The sequence below is a fragment of the Danaus plexippus genome, assembly GCF_018135715.1.
Source record: "Danaus plexippus chromosome 13 unlocalized genomic scaffold, MEX_DaPlex mxdp_15, whole genome shotgun sequence".
Classification (NCBI taxonomy): Eukaryota; Metazoa; Arthropoda; class Insecta; order Lepidoptera; family Nymphalidae; genus Danaus; species Danaus plexippus.
The window spans coordinates 353,838-371,183 of NW_026869849.1; the positions used below are offsets into that span (position 1 = coordinate 353,838).

The 17,346-nt window shown below is 38.6% G+C and overlaps 4 protein-coding genes across 11 annotated transcripts; 1 reads left to right on the top strand and 3 right to left on the bottom strand.

Annotated features, from left to right (window-relative positions):
- Positions 1-418: 418 nt before the first annotated feature.
- Positions 419-2,088, bottom strand: LOC116770443 (chymotrypsin-like protease CTRL-1). Its single transcript, XM_032661920.2, has 5 exons — positions 1,934-2,088; positions 1,478-1,862; positions 1,113-1,389; positions 752-904; positions 419-672 (listed from the first exon to the last, which is right to left on the bottom strand). The coding sequence occupies exons 1-5, from the start codon at positions 1,977-1,979 to the stop codon at positions 526-528; spliced, it is 1,008 nt and encodes a 335-aa protein (XP_032517811.2). The 5' UTR covers positions 1,980-2,088; the 3' UTR covers positions 419-525.
- Positions 2,089-2,123: 35 nt separating this feature from the next.
- Positions 2,124-5,188, bottom strand: LOC116770347 (protein-S-isoprenylcysteine O-methyltransferase). 2 transcript variants are annotated; one of them, XM_032661786.2, is made up of 5 exons: positions 4,862-5,183; positions 4,406-4,664; positions 4,101-4,210; positions 3,823-3,930; positions 2,124-3,086 (listed from the first exon to the last, which is right to left on the bottom strand). In XM_032661786.2, exons 1-5 carry the CDS (start codon positions 5,060-5,062, stop codon positions 2,898-2,900), a joined length of 867 nt encoding a protein of 288 aa, XP_032517677.2. In that variant the 5' UTR covers positions 5,063-5,183; the 3' UTR covers positions 2,124-2,897. The 2 variants fall into 2 exon arrangements, with proteins under 2 accessions (XP_032517677.2, XP_061383786.1); XM_061527802.1 differs by lacking the exon at positions 3,823-3,930 and having other exon boundaries at positions 4,862-5,188.
- Positions 5,189-5,423: 235 nt separating this feature from the next.
- On the top strand, positions 5,424-10,998 carry LOC116770461 (uncharacterized). 7 transcript variants are annotated; one of them, XM_032661943.2, is made up of 8 exons: positions 5,424-5,603; positions 5,695-5,979; positions 6,222-6,248; positions 6,313-8,259; positions 8,556-8,744; positions 9,005-9,159; positions 9,763-9,848; positions 10,237-10,998. In XM_032661943.2, exons 2-8 carry the CDS (start codon positions 5,887-5,889, stop codon positions 10,302-10,304), a joined length of 2,565 nt encoding a protein of 854 aa, XP_032517834.2. In that variant the 5' UTR covers positions 5,424-5,603; positions 5,695-5,886; the 3' UTR covers positions 10,305-10,998. The 7 variants fall into 7 exon arrangements, with proteins under 7 accessions (XP_032517834.2, XP_032517836.2, XP_061383784.1 ...); XM_032661945.2 differs by having other exon boundaries at positions 5,764-5,979; XM_061527800.1 differs by having other exon boundaries at positions 5,780-5,979.
- On the bottom strand, positions 10,990-17,060 carry LOC116770460 (ubiquitin-like modifier-activating enzyme 1). The gene is made up of 8 exons (XM_032661942.2): positions 16,185-17,060; positions 15,226-15,636; positions 14,877-15,135; positions 14,137-14,312; positions 13,703-13,924; positions 13,340-13,591; positions 12,348-12,653; positions 10,990-12,234 (listed from the first exon to the last, which is right to left on the bottom strand). The coding sequence occupies exons 1-8, from the start codon at positions 16,917-16,919 to the stop codon at positions 11,461-11,463; spliced, it is 3,135 nt and encodes a 1,044-aa protein (XP_032517833.2). The 5' UTR covers positions 16,920-17,060; the 3' UTR covers positions 10,990-11,460.
- Positions 17,061-17,346: the final 286 nt, after the last annotated feature.

Genomic DNA, 17,346 nt, shown 5'->3' on the forward strand with positions numbered 1-17,346 from the left:
ATAAAATCAATTTTTGCACAGCAATTTTTAAAGGTCTCTACTTTTATGTATTATTTAAATATGTATGTATCAAGAGGAGAAAGTTAATAATAAATGTCTACAACTTGCGAGGGTATAAACATAGTCACCAGCTAAAGTTAAATTAATTGTAAAAAAATGTTTAAGTAATAAATATATGTAAATAATACATATAATTTATTTATGTAACAATGGAGAATTGAAAATTATCAACCCAAGAAATAATTCGTAAAAGGCGTTATATTAATGTTAACCTAAGTAATGAGATCTTTGAAAGTTATTGACTAAGGAATGGATCTATTAGAAGACGTAGGTTAAATGCTGCTTAAAATAAAACATTAAAAGAAAGTTTTCTATTTCAATTATTCACTTTCATATTGTCAAATGAAACAATAAAATTATACTTTATTAATATACTTTTCCAAATTAATAATAAATTAATTTATTTTATTATATCAAAACAATAGATTTCCGTCTTCACCAGTATGACACTATTATAATTTGTGTTTAATCTTTATTTATTACTTCCTTTATCCACGAATAATGTGAATGCAGTAAGTACGCTGCTAAGTTTGTGTGCGAGTCGAGTTGAGCGATCGCCACCATTAATATTTTATTTCCGAGCGAAAGCACCACCGGCCCGCCAGAACTCATCTGAAACATAAAATATATATTTGTATCACTGGTGACTATACTTCTTACTATAAAAAAATAAACACTACCAATATTTTACCATTCGTATATTAAATTCATTTTCACCTCGAGGAGATAAACAGATTAAAGAAGATTCATCTACAAAACTATAATAGGCTTTACAAACATTCGATTCTAAAGTGATGGCTTTAAAAGTCGCCACGTTCAATGTGTCCTGACCAGAAGTAGGATCCTGAAAATTAACAACTATTTTTATTACAGCGCCATCTTTTGTCGATGTATATATATAAGAAGTACTAGCTCTATCTAGTATTAAATAGATATAGCTTTAATTAATGTGCTCTGAATCCAAATGTCTTTTATTATTTTTAGTTTATAAACATATTCATTCTTATGAATTCATTAGTAATAACATTAATATAAAAAATATAACATATCACCTTATTTAAAATCCAGCCAAAGACAACCACTTCAATACCAGAACTTATCTTCTCCAAAACAATTTCCATAAAAATCCCTTCAACGGGTGGTTCTATTTTCAATAAAGCTACACTTGGAATTTTTATCGAATGGAAAGAAGAAGTGTTATTAATTCTAGGGATTTCGTTAGAAATCGGATTTAATGATATTTCAGTAACGTTGTGAACAGAGCCATCTGTGAGAGGATCGTTGGCGTTCGCTATTACAGAATAGTGAGTTTGAAACAAATTCAAATTTCTGAAAATAAAGAGACACCATAAACATGAAATAGTATTTTTTACTTGATTCTTAGTATTTATATATATTAGAGATAGATTAGATTAACTTTTTATATAAATGAGAGAGTAAATCGACGCAAGTAGCGGCCGTGATCACCCAACGCGGCGAGAGCAGGCTCCCGCCGCAAGTCTGAGCCGTTATATTCAATACAGTTTCAAAGATTGACACTAAAAATGTGTTTTTCGACTTGTGTACACCTATTTCCCTGTCTGTGGTATCTCTGTGCACTCTCATATCTTGTACGTAGTGACCGTGCTCTCCATCGTGAGCATCGCCGTATCTAACTTCACCGTCAGTGTTAACGACATTATTTTTACTGATGTCGGTCCACACAATATCTTCATAAAAGGGATCGCATTCAGAAAGCGTCACATCAAAGTTACTCGCTTCAGCCGTTTTTTGTAACGTCGTATTTAGAATATTCTCAAATCCTAAAAATATATACGACTTTAAAATATATCACAGATTCAACATCGTAGCGTAATCCACGTCTCGTTATTACCGGGCAGGTTGTCTAAGAGGAACACGAACACCGTAACGCTCGCCATAACAGTAACTATTTAATACGTTCAGCTGTTGTGTTTCCGAGTCGAAGTCGTCGTTTTTCAAGGTTATGTCAACATTTCTGTTCCGAGTACGATTAAACGCAATGAATATTTTTCAACTTGTACCAGGGTGATAGACAAACGACATTCTCGGATATAATTTTATTTTAAAAGGCAATCACAACCTCTGAAGAAGTCAAAGTTTTATTAAAATTATTATTAGTACATTAATTCATACATCAAAATGCAAAATACATAAAACAAATAGTTTTATAAAAGACACTACTAGTCCTCCAGAGCCTAGAGCTTGAACTGTGTTACCACACCCAGTTAACACGGAGCCGGTAGACACTACACACTAGACACTAAGCACTATAATAATTTGTTTATTAATTATTATATGAAAACAATTCTCATGTCACATTCAAATACATTTTTTTCTTCTACAAGTACAAGGAATATATGCTCATTGGTTTTACGTTACACAGACACACATAACAGAGTGACTGTCAGTGACTAGAACGACTTGATACATAGCATTATTAAGACAAAAATTATTTTACCAATAATACATTGAGACGGGATCATTTATTTAACATATTTAATGGAAACATCCACTTGACATTTTCTATAATGTTCAGCTACTTTAATATATAGTTAGTTTCAATACAGACACCAATCCTAACTTTATAATTTTTTTTTATGGAAGTATAATTTTGAATATTATTTGCTACTCAGATATTTTTGGACACAAATATAATATACAATTGGTGAAAATATGTGAGTAGTACATGCTACTTTACACTTATAATCTTCACTTCGAGAGTTCACTTCACTCCAATGCCGAGCGATCACTCAAACAAGTTATTTTTTGCCAGATATCATCTGCCTTATCCTCCAGCACTCCATTTCAATCCACCACTAGCTGACTCCGTCCATCACAACCCCCTTAATAAAAGGCAGGCCCGTGCTCACTCTCTTCTGATACTCCAAGTACTGCTTCCCAAAGAACGAGATGAGGAACATCTCCTCGGCAAAGATACGTTCATTGAAGAACATCCACGACACTAACGTATAGATGACCACACAAACTGGGTTGAGAAGGATTATCTGAAAAATTCATAAAAAACTAAGATTTTAGTCAGCATGGTAGAATTTAATTATTCTGTCAGTCATCATCAGCTTCTGCACAAAATTCTGGCTATCCTTTGAGCAAATTTTGTTTTGATGGTGGATTAAGTGACTATAACTTTGCTAAAAATCATCCAAGTAATGGAAAATTTATTTAAAGACAATAAGGATGTCTGTTTGGAACCATAACTAATTTATTACACACAACCTGAAGCTCTCGAACCTCAGAAGCTACGTGATAGAAGCGTTAAAATAGAGACAGTGTGAAGGAATGATTGAGCCTAGTTCAACTGCTATCTATCAAAATGGCATCTCATATTTTGTTTTCATAGTAATTGTTACCAACAAGGCCTCAACACATTTCGCCGCTTTATATTTAGCTGCCTTTGTTTCCTGCATGTCATATAATCTCTCTACTGAGAATTTCCTTTACAGCTATATAGGGTCCTTAAATAATCTAAAGACACACACACAAACTGCCCATATTCTGAACTTTTACCAGCAATCGACTCATCAGCTGAACATAAACATAAGATGATTATCGCAATTTTGTTGACAGAATCAGAAGTCATTTTATATATCAAAAGTCTGGTTAAGGACAGGTTAAACATGAAGTTAGAGGAGAAAATGCCTTGATAACGGTTTTATGAAAACATTTACATTACAATCAAATATGTTTCATATCTTAAATGTCATATCCGCTCTCCTCATTTACCTGGGTGCCTATAGACCAGTAGAACCAACCCACATAGCTGGGGTGACGACACAGAGAGTAAACTCCGTTGGTCACCAGCCGGTGGTCGGGCTTCTTTACTGTTTGGACCTACAAATTAGACCAAATTTGAATAGTAACATATTAAAACAGTTGAATTTGATGTTTTCCTTGTTATTATCACAATGCAACTATTTTGACTACACAGTCATGTTGAACATTAGGATATATTAATATCAAACTCATACAATGGAAGTTTCTTATCATTTCAAACTACTTACATGATGGTTAAAGTTGGTCTTGGCTGTAAACATAGCCACCTTCCTAAAAAGCTCACCTACGATGCACATCACCACTCCAATATGGGACAACCAGAAATATGACTTCATACCTGAAATATCACCGGGTTAAATATCTTACTATGAAATGCAAATTTTCAGAACTATATATAAAATGTCATAATTATCAGTTAATAACTTATATTTAATAATTATAGTATTTTGTAAATATTTCACACTGAGAAGTCTCCTATCACTCTTCCAAATTGTGGATTATTAATTCTGTTAGTTTCTATTGTGTCACTTACTTGGGAAGAAGTAATATTCCACACCGGCCTCCAGCCAGCTCGTCACAGCAGCTATCCAGTACTGACTGCTGTGATTTAATATAAATGAATCAACAGTAAGGGTCTGGGGATTGGTGAGAGCGACCGTAAAAAACTCAGAGAAGTGGAACATGGAGATTGCCATGGCATAGAGACCAAATATGTGGAAACTGTTATCAAAGGTTGCAAAGTAGAGTCCTGTCGCGAACACTGACCCCAACAATGCTGCCCTTGTGGCTACCTAGAAATATTTTACAAATATGTAAGAATATTAGATATATAAGAAACAAAAGGAAACCAACACTAAAGATTGATCTACCAAAATACATACAGACATAAGACTGTATTTCATTTGGAAGAATTGATTTATGACATTTATTTATCACGTTATAATTTGACTAACTCTCATCGCTCGTAATCGTAATTCAATTATCGTACCTCGTATGTGAAGCCTTTTAAAAAGTAGCGAAGAATAAAATTCAGTAGGCAAAAATAAAGAGCCGGTCCCCAGTATGTGAGCGCCCATAGTTCAGAGGTGTAGCCTAAAACGCTAGCCGAGAAAAAAGATATAACAAACATTATGCTAGATAGAGCAAAATAAAGTAGCGACTGCTTAGCGGCTGGACACACATTTTCCATTTTTGGAATATAGCACTTGAATCAATTATTCATTAAATACAATTTTTATCAGTAAACAGGTTTTAAGAAATTAATATGCAAAAGTTAGACATTTAACATTTTGATTTTTGACAGTACCATTTGAGTTTAGTTACTGCTGTTTAGTGTTTATAGATGACATGTCTCATATATTTTTTAATACAGATGAATTTGACTAAAGTAATATAATTAAAATATAAAATTAATATTCATTAATGAAATCATAAAAACTGACATTAATACGACTTCCAAGAAAATTAAAAAAATCGATATGTTTACAAAATTACAAAGCGGTTATCGATGATTCGGTGGCCATGGCAACACTTTTTGTTGTTTGATGTCATCGAAATTCTGTAAGACTAGTTTTTGTAGCAAAATGTTCGTTAATTTGGACAGAAAAATGTAAAAACTGTCGCCCCAATGTAAAACCGTTACCAGCATTTAATTTGAATGAAAAATAAGCAAATATTTGTCGAATTTAGGATTCCACTTTTAAAAGTTTTGAACGGTGTAGAAAAGTTTGGTAATGTATTTTATTTTCGCATAAATAAATTATAAGAAACTAAAATATATACAATTAATGGAGCTTTGTATCAATTTTGCATGGAGAATAGTTACATGCTAAAGCGACTAATATTAATCAAGGCCTGACGTAATCAGCTGACATCAGAAACAAATTTTAGCAATATAATTTCGCAGCGGATGTAATCACTAACACTTTAAAACTGACGGTGATTTGCAAGTAATGTCCTCGTTTAAGTAAGTGCTGATGAATTATCAGCTGCTGATAATTTAAAATTGTTACGATGAACGACCCGTGGGATGTGAAATCAGTGCGACAATCCAACCAGTACATGTCGTGCATGAAATTAAACGGAGTCCCACTCTTGCCGCCCGTTGTGAGTACTTTCAACAAAAATACATAGTTTCAACTTGTCTTATATTTAATTTAATAACTGGTAGTATGGCAAGTGTTTTTCATCATTGTTTATTATGTTAACATATAATATATTTTATTACGATGATTTATTTAAATATTTTTATGGTTTCCAGATTTATAATGTTATCTGTTTTTAAATTAACAACTTTTTTGAAAGACTGTTTTTTAATTTTCTTGTTTAAAGTTTGCATTCAATTACAGAAATTATTCTTTTATCCTGAATCTGAGGTGATTGCTGTTTTTCTGAATATGTTTTTATTAAATTCATAACTACATGACCATGTCTTTGCAGCTTTCTAAAGAATGTTACTTAGAAATGCAATACTACAAGCTGCTTGCCAAAGAGGTTGAGAAAAGGATTCAAAAGTTAAAGCCCTATGTAGTGGAAAGTGATTCCGAGTCCAGTGAGGATAGAACTGATGCACCCGAGCTTCCAGAATCAGAACAAAGTTACGATGTGTCTCCTGATGCCATAGAATCTGAATTAAATAACATTTCCACCCATCTATCAACAGAGAAATGTCTGGCAGATTGTAACATTGTCCGAGTGCAGCCCGTCAGCAACACATATGACAATATCACTTCCAACTTTTCAATGGATTCTGAAAGCGCATCATCAAAACTCTCATCCAAATACGTCATAGACTTAAGTTTGAGTATCAACGAAACTGGTCGGAACATAGTTGACAGCATAAATACTTCATACACACCTATTGAGATACCTGAAAGAGACTGCGATTATTCTAAGAAACCTAAAGCAACTGTAGCTGAAGTTAAAGAAGGCAAATGTCAAGCAGCAGATCAGATAAATTTCAGTGTCAGCATTAAAGACACACATATAGATGCACTGAATTTATGTCAAGACGGCCCTCCCTCTCTGAGTTGTAAGAGTTTCACAGGTTCCCTTAACAACATTCACACGGAGAGTGTCAAAGAAGCAGAAATAAAACCACTAATCAGACAAAGATCATACACGGTCTTAATACCAAGTCCCATGCTGTTGGCTCATCTGGAGGTCCAGTCAATAAATACAGGGATGGATATAACCTCGATCTCGATGAGCGAGTCCATGTCGAACATTAGTAACACTAAGAAAAGGAGGAGCTGGGATCTAGAAACAGCCAAAGTAAAATGGTCCTCTATGGCCTTGGAACTGAAAGAAAAAAATTTAACTAATAAAAATAAAGCTGCAAACCCTCGGAGCGTTTCATCGAAACCTGTCTCTAAGAAAGTGTCGCAGGCCACTCCGCAAAGACCGAGGTCATTGGCGCAGGAAAGAATAAAACGAAGCCCTCCCAAGGCAACCAACAAGTCTGAGCCAGCCCAAAAACCGAGGAACTCGTCTAGTCCGGTTAGGAACACTCCTTTACAAAAACCTGCACAATTAATAATTCCAAATAAAGTTCCACAAAAAACTGAAGTAGAAACACCCAATAATGCTGATACATCAGAATCAGACCCCGCGACTCGGGTCAGAGAACTCTATGATAAGATACAGAAACAGCAGCTCATACAGATGGCGAACCTCGTCGAGAAACAGAAGAAGGAACAAATGTTACTTCAACAGGTCTTTGAAGAACAAAACAATTTGTTGTTCACGCAACTGAAAACGATATGTCCGAAGTCTCCGATAGATGTCAAAGAAGCCTGGGTCGATCACAGTAAAGAAGACGGCAGCCGCGGGCCGGTCAGCCTGAGTCAGCTGATGAACCAGAAGCAGCCAGAGATATCACACGGCAGTCCAGTGCCATCCACATTGATAGAAACCAATAACTACATCAACTACTGTGACAGCGTGCTCAAGAAATCGAGAGACATAAAAGGGAGCATCAAAAAGGCCGAAGACAAGGACGTCGGCAAGGGTCCGTCGTGTCAGCAGGTTCAACGACCCCGGGCATGTTCCCCGACCCGCAGGAACACTCCCACATCAAGAAAACTCACGTACGATAACAGTGCCTCCTCCGACAGAGACAAAGATCAGCTAACGGACCGCACCAACGACACCATGGCTGACATACTGAACGTCACCTTCCCTTCAGACTACAGCGATGAGTGTCCGCCCTGTCTGCAACACACGGCTACCACCTGCTCGGAGACCATCGCGACCAGGAGCACAACCGGCTCGTGTAGGTCCACCGATAAAGCGATCAGGAGTATGGAACAAACGATTCAGAATTCCATCAACAGTATGTCCGGCAGACGAAAGACACACCAGTGGCGAGAGCCGACGCCTCAGGAGGTAAACAGATTCCACTTCTGTTATTCACTATAGTTATAATGATCAATAGGACTGTCGAACGCCCCTGCAGTGACACTGTCAACATCCCCTACTGTAATGTACTCGTCTCGCTAGTCCTTGTCTGAGGACAGTACTTGTTGGTAATCGATATGTTTTAATATATCACTGTAAGTTCTCCCTCGTCTCCTGTCACTGGTCGTTCTCTTCCTTCCTGATAGTCTCCTTCAGATTCCTTGTTCCGCTTTCTCACGTGGTATCTCAGTTGTCTTACAAAACAATTTTATGTACAACCTCAGCGGATGGCAGCTACAAAGATAGTGTCGTATGCTAAAGGCTACCTAGTCCGTCGTTTGATGAGCACGGAGCGCGTCCAGGCCACCGTGCAGACAATCAAGGACGCGCTGCTGTGCGCCCTCCAGCTGCACCAGGAGCGGGAGGGCATCCGTGGGGCGGATGTAGACCTACACCGGCGACTCATACAGCAGGTGACTTAGAAACGAGAACTTGATAGGGAGCTCCGAATGACGCGTTCAGTGACTCTTGTACACCGACTTAATTTTCTTATATAGAAAAAATATATACTATATATCAAGCGCTTGAACTATTATACAGTTAAATTACTGCAAACTCTCTTGTATTAAAAGCATTATTTTTGTTATAAAAGTTATTTAAAAATGACACAGATAATAGTTGTCACTAACTTAGGTATCTCAAATCGTTAATCTTAATAAATGTAAACTCGTAGATAACAGCTGCGTGTTACTCCCTGCACGACACCTTCATCACCAGCTCGTCGTCGGAGCGCTGCGCTCTGATCGCCGCGGACCGCAGCCGGCGCCGCTCGCTGGCCGCCCGCCTTCCCACCCCCACCCCCACCCCCCCACACAGACATCGACACACGTTAGTACAGACTATTACATAGCACATATCACACACGTACTACTTTATATGTACATATTAAACATTTGCCTCAGACCAAATTAAATATAAATGAACATTGTGACCTTAGACATCCACGTTTTATTGTATCTGTGGCCCACCAAGGTTCATCCATTAACACCCTTTGCCCTTATTGAGTCAGTGAATAAAGGATTCTATATTATATATTTTGTAATGGTAACAAGCGTGTGCTTGTACGTACATAGGCAAAGTGGGTGAAGCGCATGGGTGATGCCACATTCCTCAATTCGCAGGTTCGAATCCTGCTAGTTTCGGGGATTTTTATATATATATGTGTACATGTCATGAATATGATTTTCAATTAAATTGATTGATGATTGATTTGTACGCATGTACGTGTCTTTACGATTTCCAAAAATCTGTGTTTACAGTAAAGAACTTGTAGCTATTAAAAATATATATATATTTTAATTACGTGTTTTGACATTACACAATATGTTTGTAGTTTTAACCGCTTTCTAATCCGTATATTTATTAGGTCGCCCACTCATATATATTTCCTACATATTAATATAACATAAGGTGTTGGTATGTAACACGCAGGGACGTTATGTCACAAAGTCACAGCGGCGCCTTCCCGTCGCGCCTCAAGCGCCAGCCTCCGTCGATAATGACTCAATCCAGTTATGGTAACACTCGTGGACTCGCTCGCTTACTGACTCACCCGTGAATGTTGCCAGCTTACAAACCGACTTACTATTCATGCGATGCGTACTTTATTTGCATTCCGTGTCCCTAACGCTTTAATACAATATCACCTTACTATTAGTATAGGTTTGCTAGTGGCTTTGGGCTTCAATATTCATGATTTTTGTCTCCTAACGATATTTTATTTTTTATTTTCAATTTATTTCATATCGTTGTATTGACGCTTAACACTTGTGAACTTAAATCTTGTACTCTGTATATTAATTTCCCATAAATTTATTTATTTTTACTTGAAAGACGTATCTGAAATGCACTTTAATATAATAATTTTCATATTGTATATTATAATGATACCGTCGTGGATTTCAGAGACATTTAGCTGCGACAAGAGCGTACGGCGCTACATGCCGAGCCCGCGGCGTCGTCCGTGGCGCTGATCAGAAACAACCTCGCATACAAACCGACATAACATACAGAGCACAGCAAAGAGAAAGTGACTTGAAATATACTTGTATGTAGAGTAATGTTTACCCGCGAACACAATAATAACGAACTATTTAATGTGTCGACGTTGTTTTATATCGGCGTGACAGTCATTGACAGACAAAAGAAGACGCTCGGCCTGCGGCCCCACTCATGACCGATAACTCAACTCATATCAGAATTTTTTTTATAATGACTAACATGTACAACGGCAAACGAGTTCAAATCTATTTTTGTTCAACAAGGATTACACAGAAATCAAAAATAATGATTATTAATAATATTTAAGCAACTGTCTCGACAGCTACTGACCCCTCACGGCGACCTACAGTAAGGTAGTGCTAAGTATATTAAGGTTGTATCTCGGCCTCCACAGCTCTGGTGCATAGTCTAACATTACCGAGGTTTTTTACTAGCTTTATATTTATGGAAGGCTGATATTGTTTTTTTTTCAACTATTTATTAACAGCCGGTGGTTCTCTTATATTGTAAAACATTTAAACTGTATCTCGTATCAGACGAAACGTTATCAAGTTTCACCCGGTACTGCTTTTACTTTTTTATAATTACGCTTTTAATATTTTACACGAACGCTCTAGTACTAAGGTAATATTTATACGGAAGGTAAATAAAAAAACATTGAATCGAGTTATCGTTTATTTCTCCATATAACGTACCCCTCCGATTTAAACATTAAAATTATCGTAAAATCTGGGCGTAAAACCGATCGATGTAGAATCACGAAAACAGCGAGCGCAATACGACACGGGGCGCGGTCCAACGAACTACTATGAAACATTAAGAGACACACGAGGGTGCGGGCGTGTCCGAAGCACTAAACATGAAGCCACACGGTAACACTAGCGCGGCGCGACCGCCCGCCGGCCGCGGGCCGGGCACGGGCCGGGCCGCGCGGCGCGGGAGCGGCTGACGGCCACCGAACTTAAAATGAAATGATCCTCGAGACTGAGTGTCGTACAAAAGTTGCTATTATGCATTTAAATGCCACAAAAATGCGCCGTCGGGTGCGGACTCTCCGTGAATGAATAATTTCGGTTCGTGACTGTTCTGAGGATGTTTTTTTGTAGTTTTTTGCGAGCCGGTGTCGGGTTAGGGCAGCGTGTACTTGACGTACGGCACCTCGATGTCGTTGTCGTCCTCGTCGTTGCAGCACAGCTCGAACACCAGCGCCTTCACGTGCGGCTCCAGCTTCTTCTTGGACACCTTCATGACCACTTCGGACATCGGCAGGTTGAGGCGCTCCTGACGTTTGGCTTTCAGCATGAAGAACGAGTACAGCATGCACACGCCCTGGGACAGCATCGTGATATCCAGTTTGTGCTCGTTTTTGAAGTAATCTATGAACTCCTGTAACGTGATCTCCCCCTTCACCTCGAACCTGTCCCAGAGCGTCCATTTTTTGTCGTAGTACGTGTTGGTGGGCGCGGCGATCGGCTCGGAGAACCCGAAGAACGGTAAGGCCAAGTTGACGAAGCCGTTCTTGAAGACTTCTAGAGTGTTGAAGCCCTGGGCGAGCTTGTACAGCTCGAGGCAGACGAGGCCGGCGACCACGGATGTGGTGGTGGCGATGGCGGGGATGATCTTGCCGGCGATGAGCTTGGAGCGGTGTCTGTCGGCGGGCGGGATCTTGTAGTTGGCGGCGCGCAGGTTGGACGCGGCCACGATGAAGTCCATGTGGAAGTTGGTGTCGTCATCTTTCTCGAACTCCAGCGGGGTTATTTTAAGGTTGCCGAGTTTGTTCGGTGGGGGCAAGTTGTCCACTATGGTCTCCACCTTATCCTGGTCCATTTTGTCGTCGCTCTGTTGCAGCTGAGCATCCGTTACTGCGATTTTGACGCCCGACTTCGGTTTGAATTTAGGCACCTATAAAAAACAAAAATAAACTTTATTCTGTGAATAGCGCAAGAAAAATATCAAAATTGCGCCAATTACGGTACAGCTCTGAATGACATCAAAATTGTGGAACGTGTATTAACCTCTACAGTCATGGCGACTTTAGCAATCCTCTCTCTGTCCACACACGTCGGTATGCCATACACCTGAGCCTTCAGGTTGGCGGCGGCCACGATGTAGTCCATGTGCAGTTCATCTTCAGGGTCGAATTCTAGAGGTGAGGGACACCGTTTGGGTCCAGACCAGAAGGGGGCGCCCAGTAAAGTGACCTGCTTGGGCGGGAAGTTGTATAGCAACTGTTTGATCTGGTTGGAATACTGAGCCTCCCAGTGCATGCGGGCCCAGGTCACGCAGTCGTCGAAGTTCATGGGGCGGTCCACGATCGCGTTCTGGAAACATAATATTACTGTTTACTATAATTAATATTTTATATTTTAGAACCGCAGTGTAAATGCGCAAATATTAAATTGCACTCATAGAATTACAAGATTTATAGGGAAAATGTCAATTAACCGGCGGCACGCACCAAAAAGTTATAATATATGTATGTCGAACATCAACTTATTATAAATTGATAGCATCAGAAGGAACGCGGACAAGACTTGGACCGTGAGGCACCGTAATGTGTGCAACGTCTCACTACTTACAAATTCATTTCCAATTCTTTATTCACAAGCCCACGGGGAAGATTTATTAATGATGAACTAAATGTTATAAAATTATAACCCTACGCATTGATTGTCATTTAACCATTATACTGAAAGTCTAAAGCACTAGATCCAGTGATGAGAGGATAAAAACGCCTCGCATCGTTTTAGAAAATACCTGATCTTAATCAAAGCGTAGAAGAGTGACCCTTAAGAAACTTTCAAAAGACAAAAAACGCATCGAAATGGTCGATCCATTTGGAAGCGAAGCAACGCTAAACTTACAGAAGCCCCTTGTTACATAGTTGATTAAGCGGTGGGAAATGGTCCATGTCCGTAGTTAGCATGTAAACTCGTAGTCCTAGAGCTGAACTACTAAACTACTGTGCTAAAGAAATTACAACATTTCATCTTAAGCCTTCCGTTACCTGAACACTCTCCAGAGCGTCGAGCGGCTGGCTGCCCGGTAGATTCATAGTTCTCTCGAGGAAGTGTGGGTCGCGCAAGTATTGTGCGGCGTGCTCCGCGGCCTGACGGAACAGACCCTCGAACTCGTCCCGAGCCCACTGCAGAGTGTGCTCGATGGCGTTGGGGAAGTTCTTGAGGGTACAGATCGGGATGCTCTTCTCAGGCGGGTCTTGAGATGAGCTGTAGGACTCGGTCAGGAAGGGAACCACCACCTGAATGGTGGAAAATTATTATGATTACTATTAAATACTTAAATATGAAAATTAGGGGTTGTGACATTTCTTGTGCTCTTCTAATATATAGGACACTTGTAACATCTGTACCTGAGTGTTGCCCTTGGTGCCGAGGGTGCCACTCTCCAACAAGGGTTTCCTGTAGTACACACAGCGCCGGTCCATGTATATCCTGGCGTCCACGTTGTCCAAGGCGTTGGCCACTCCGTCCAGGGCCTCAAAGAACGCGTCGTCATATACACACTCCGTCTCGGGACACACGCGGTGCTCCTGGGCTATTACGTTCATTGATGGATTCATTTGTTTGATAACCTGAAATAAAGAAAACCGATAAGATTAAAAAAATATTAACTGTGAACGATGGCCAGTGCATTAGAAGCTCCCGTTATGTATACTACAACATCTATGAGAAATTATTAGATGAATGTCTAATATGTTAAATTAAAACTGGAAGGCAAAATTTTAATCCTTTAATTCTGCTCTCATTAGTTAGTTAAAATATTTAAAATTAATAAATAAAATACCCTGGCAGCTGTACTGGACTTGGGTTTCTGAACGTCTTGAGGTCGGAAGAGGAACTGGCGGTTGAGGTTAGACTTCTCAATGAGATCCATATCCGTAACGGTGACGGCGCCGCCGGCAGCGCCCACACCCATCATGGCAAAGTTCTTCAGCAACTCACAACCGATGGCGCCCGCGCCTAGATTGCAAACAGACAAACATAAAATTCATCCCGCCTTAATAAGGCAAAATTTGTTTCAGAACAAAGGTGATAATAAAGGATAATATTGTGTAAATAATAACAAACAAACTTGATGAGGTCTAAGATTTTCGCGAGTTTTATTCATTTAAATGAAATAATATTTTTCGGATAAACTACGCGTGATTTATTGATTGCAACCGTGATCACAGGCAGACGAGACGCCCGTGATCACGGTTGCTGAAAAGTAACCGAAAACGTCAGGAGTATGTAGTTTTTTACAAAAATAAAGCACGCGTCGTTTATCCGAAAAATATTAGTTTCATTTAAACAAACAAACTTCATGACAATTTACTTTTAATCAAAACACAACAATGTTATTGTAACTGTTGATTACGAGTGACAGTGAACAGTGTATAGGGTCATTGACACTTACTAAAGTTAATGAAGTACCTTATAAAGGCAATACATGAAATAGTATGATCTGCTGCCGTCATTTTTGGCAACAAGTCAAGTGCAGAACCAATATTCTAGTAATTTGTGAATGTTTTCATTAATACTAACCCACAATGAAATACTTCAGCTCCCCAATCTTCTTTTGGATATTCTGTCCAAATACTGCTATCTGGCCATCATATCTGCAGCCAATAGGTTTACAGGACTCCTCGTTGAGACCAGATCTGTCTTTTGGAAGACACTCAATAGCATCAAGGTACAGCCACTGAACTATAGGATGGAACTTGCCCGAGCTGGCCTTCATTACTTCCTGAGCGACCACTCCTCCTATTGCAGCATTCATGGGATTAAGATCTCCAGCTGAGACCTAAGAGAATTTAATAGTCAAATACCAATGTACAACATGGTTCAAATACATAGCAATATTTAGTGAGTTATTAATGGGTTCAACTCTTACCTTGCAGAATGTTTCTAGTAGTTCCTTATTAATGTCAATTTCACCCTTTTTAAACAATTCCTCGCCTTGGACAATACTCTCCACGACACTCATGAACTTGCTGACATCAGCGTCACACCAAGGTTTGGGCAGTCGACCCTCAGCTGCTTGGAACTTGTGGAGGGCTGCAAACCCTACATGCAGTTGTTGAGGATAATCCATCTTACCAAAATCAGTAATCAGGAACTCTGGATTCTTGATGGATTCTTTCAGAGGTTTGAAGCTAAGTTTTTTGGGCATTTTCACTTGGGTGACGATGCCGCCTCTGACATACTTAGAGCAGTTTGTTGTGTCTCCAATACTGAAGGTGTATGGTCCCAACACCTTAATCTTACGTGGTTCACAGCCGTTTAACTCAGACATACCTTGAATCTGGAACATAAATTAAAATAATGTATACTTTATAAAATTATGACTACTAGAAAATACTTCTCTAAATGTAAATCATATATTCTTACACAAGACAGGGCTTTAATTATATACTACATGCATTGTTTGCTTAAAAACACTTTTATGTTTTTACAACTTATATACTTTTATATACAAAAGAATTATTCCTTATTGATTTTTGATATTGTTTTATTATTTATTCGTTTGTGCTCCAAATAAATATGGTGGAATCATATATAACAAATAAATGTTGCTTCAGTAAATTTTTAAATAACAACTCAAAATTGCAATATAAATTGCGAAGTATTTGTACACTCCGAGCACAAAATTGATAAACATTGTGTGAAAAAGATGACAATAAAAAAATGTTAAGAAGATACCTCTTATACCTTTCATATTGATTTCAAATCTATGACAAATATTCCATTAACAAATATATTTAGATTCAAGTATTTATAACAGCATAACTTGCGAGTTGACTAGTTAAAATTATACTAATTATTATATGTACTTTGTTTTTTTTTATTTACCTCACTAAATGTAACATAATCTCCATCTTCCAGCCCATGACGAGTATCATCCAAGCATGTCACCACAGCTTCATATTCATGGGTAATGTCAGCTATCATGGCTGATACAGGGTTCTCTCCAGTCACATCTAGCACCGTGAACTCGGGTCCGAAATCACAGAAAACCTGAGAAAACAGACCCCGGGTGTCCGCAATGATTAAGGCTATACTGTTAGCGTGTGTTATAGCAGCAACTTGCTCCTGTTGTTCCCAAGAAGCGCCAGTCAATACTACAACACGGTACTTCTTCAGAAACTCCTCAGTAAGTGGTCCGGTATATGATGTAGTCGGCACATAGCGATTCAGTTCTGAAAGCTGTTCACAGGATGCTTCTGCTCTGTTTTTACCAATATCTGCCTCGGAGAGGTAAAACTGAGATGATAAATCAGCAATGGTGCAGGTTTTTGCATCATGAAGTGTTACTGACTTGACTCCGCCAAGTATCACATTTTTGGCAATTTCTACACCAAGACCTCCGAGACCAGAAATCAAAACATCCGAATTTGCCATTCGGCGCATAGCATCGTGACCGAGAACGTATAACTGTCGTGAATATAAGCTCTCGTCAATTTCATCCTCTACACGCGTTCCATTGTTCGCCATTGCTGAGGATTTGCAACTCGCCTCTCCTGTGTTTAGCTTCCGCTTTTTCGCCGGGGGGTCAACGGAATTATCGGCGACTTCAGCACTAGACATCGGGCACGAACGCGCACAATTTTGACGGAATTTTGCTTTGCTTTCTTCGACTACAATCAAGAAAAAGTCTTCATATAATTGCCGACGACATTCGCAATTCGCTCTTCACTTTGTTGAAGGCCCGCTTACTCACTGTCTTGAAGTCGGCAACAATCAACGTGGAAAGTATAATATAAATAGTCTATGGAGTGATATGCAGAAATATTTTATATTATTCCTTATTTAATAAATATACTTTAAATAAAAACAATAAACAAATATTCTAAATGACAAATAAAAGTATGAAAGATTGCAATTACTTTAAAAACTTTTTTCATATTTTCATTTAAATTTCTCGTATTATATTTCATGTTTCGGATTTTGATGAAAAATATCTTTATTTAATATTAATATTACATGTTGGACATATTAACATTATTATATAGAA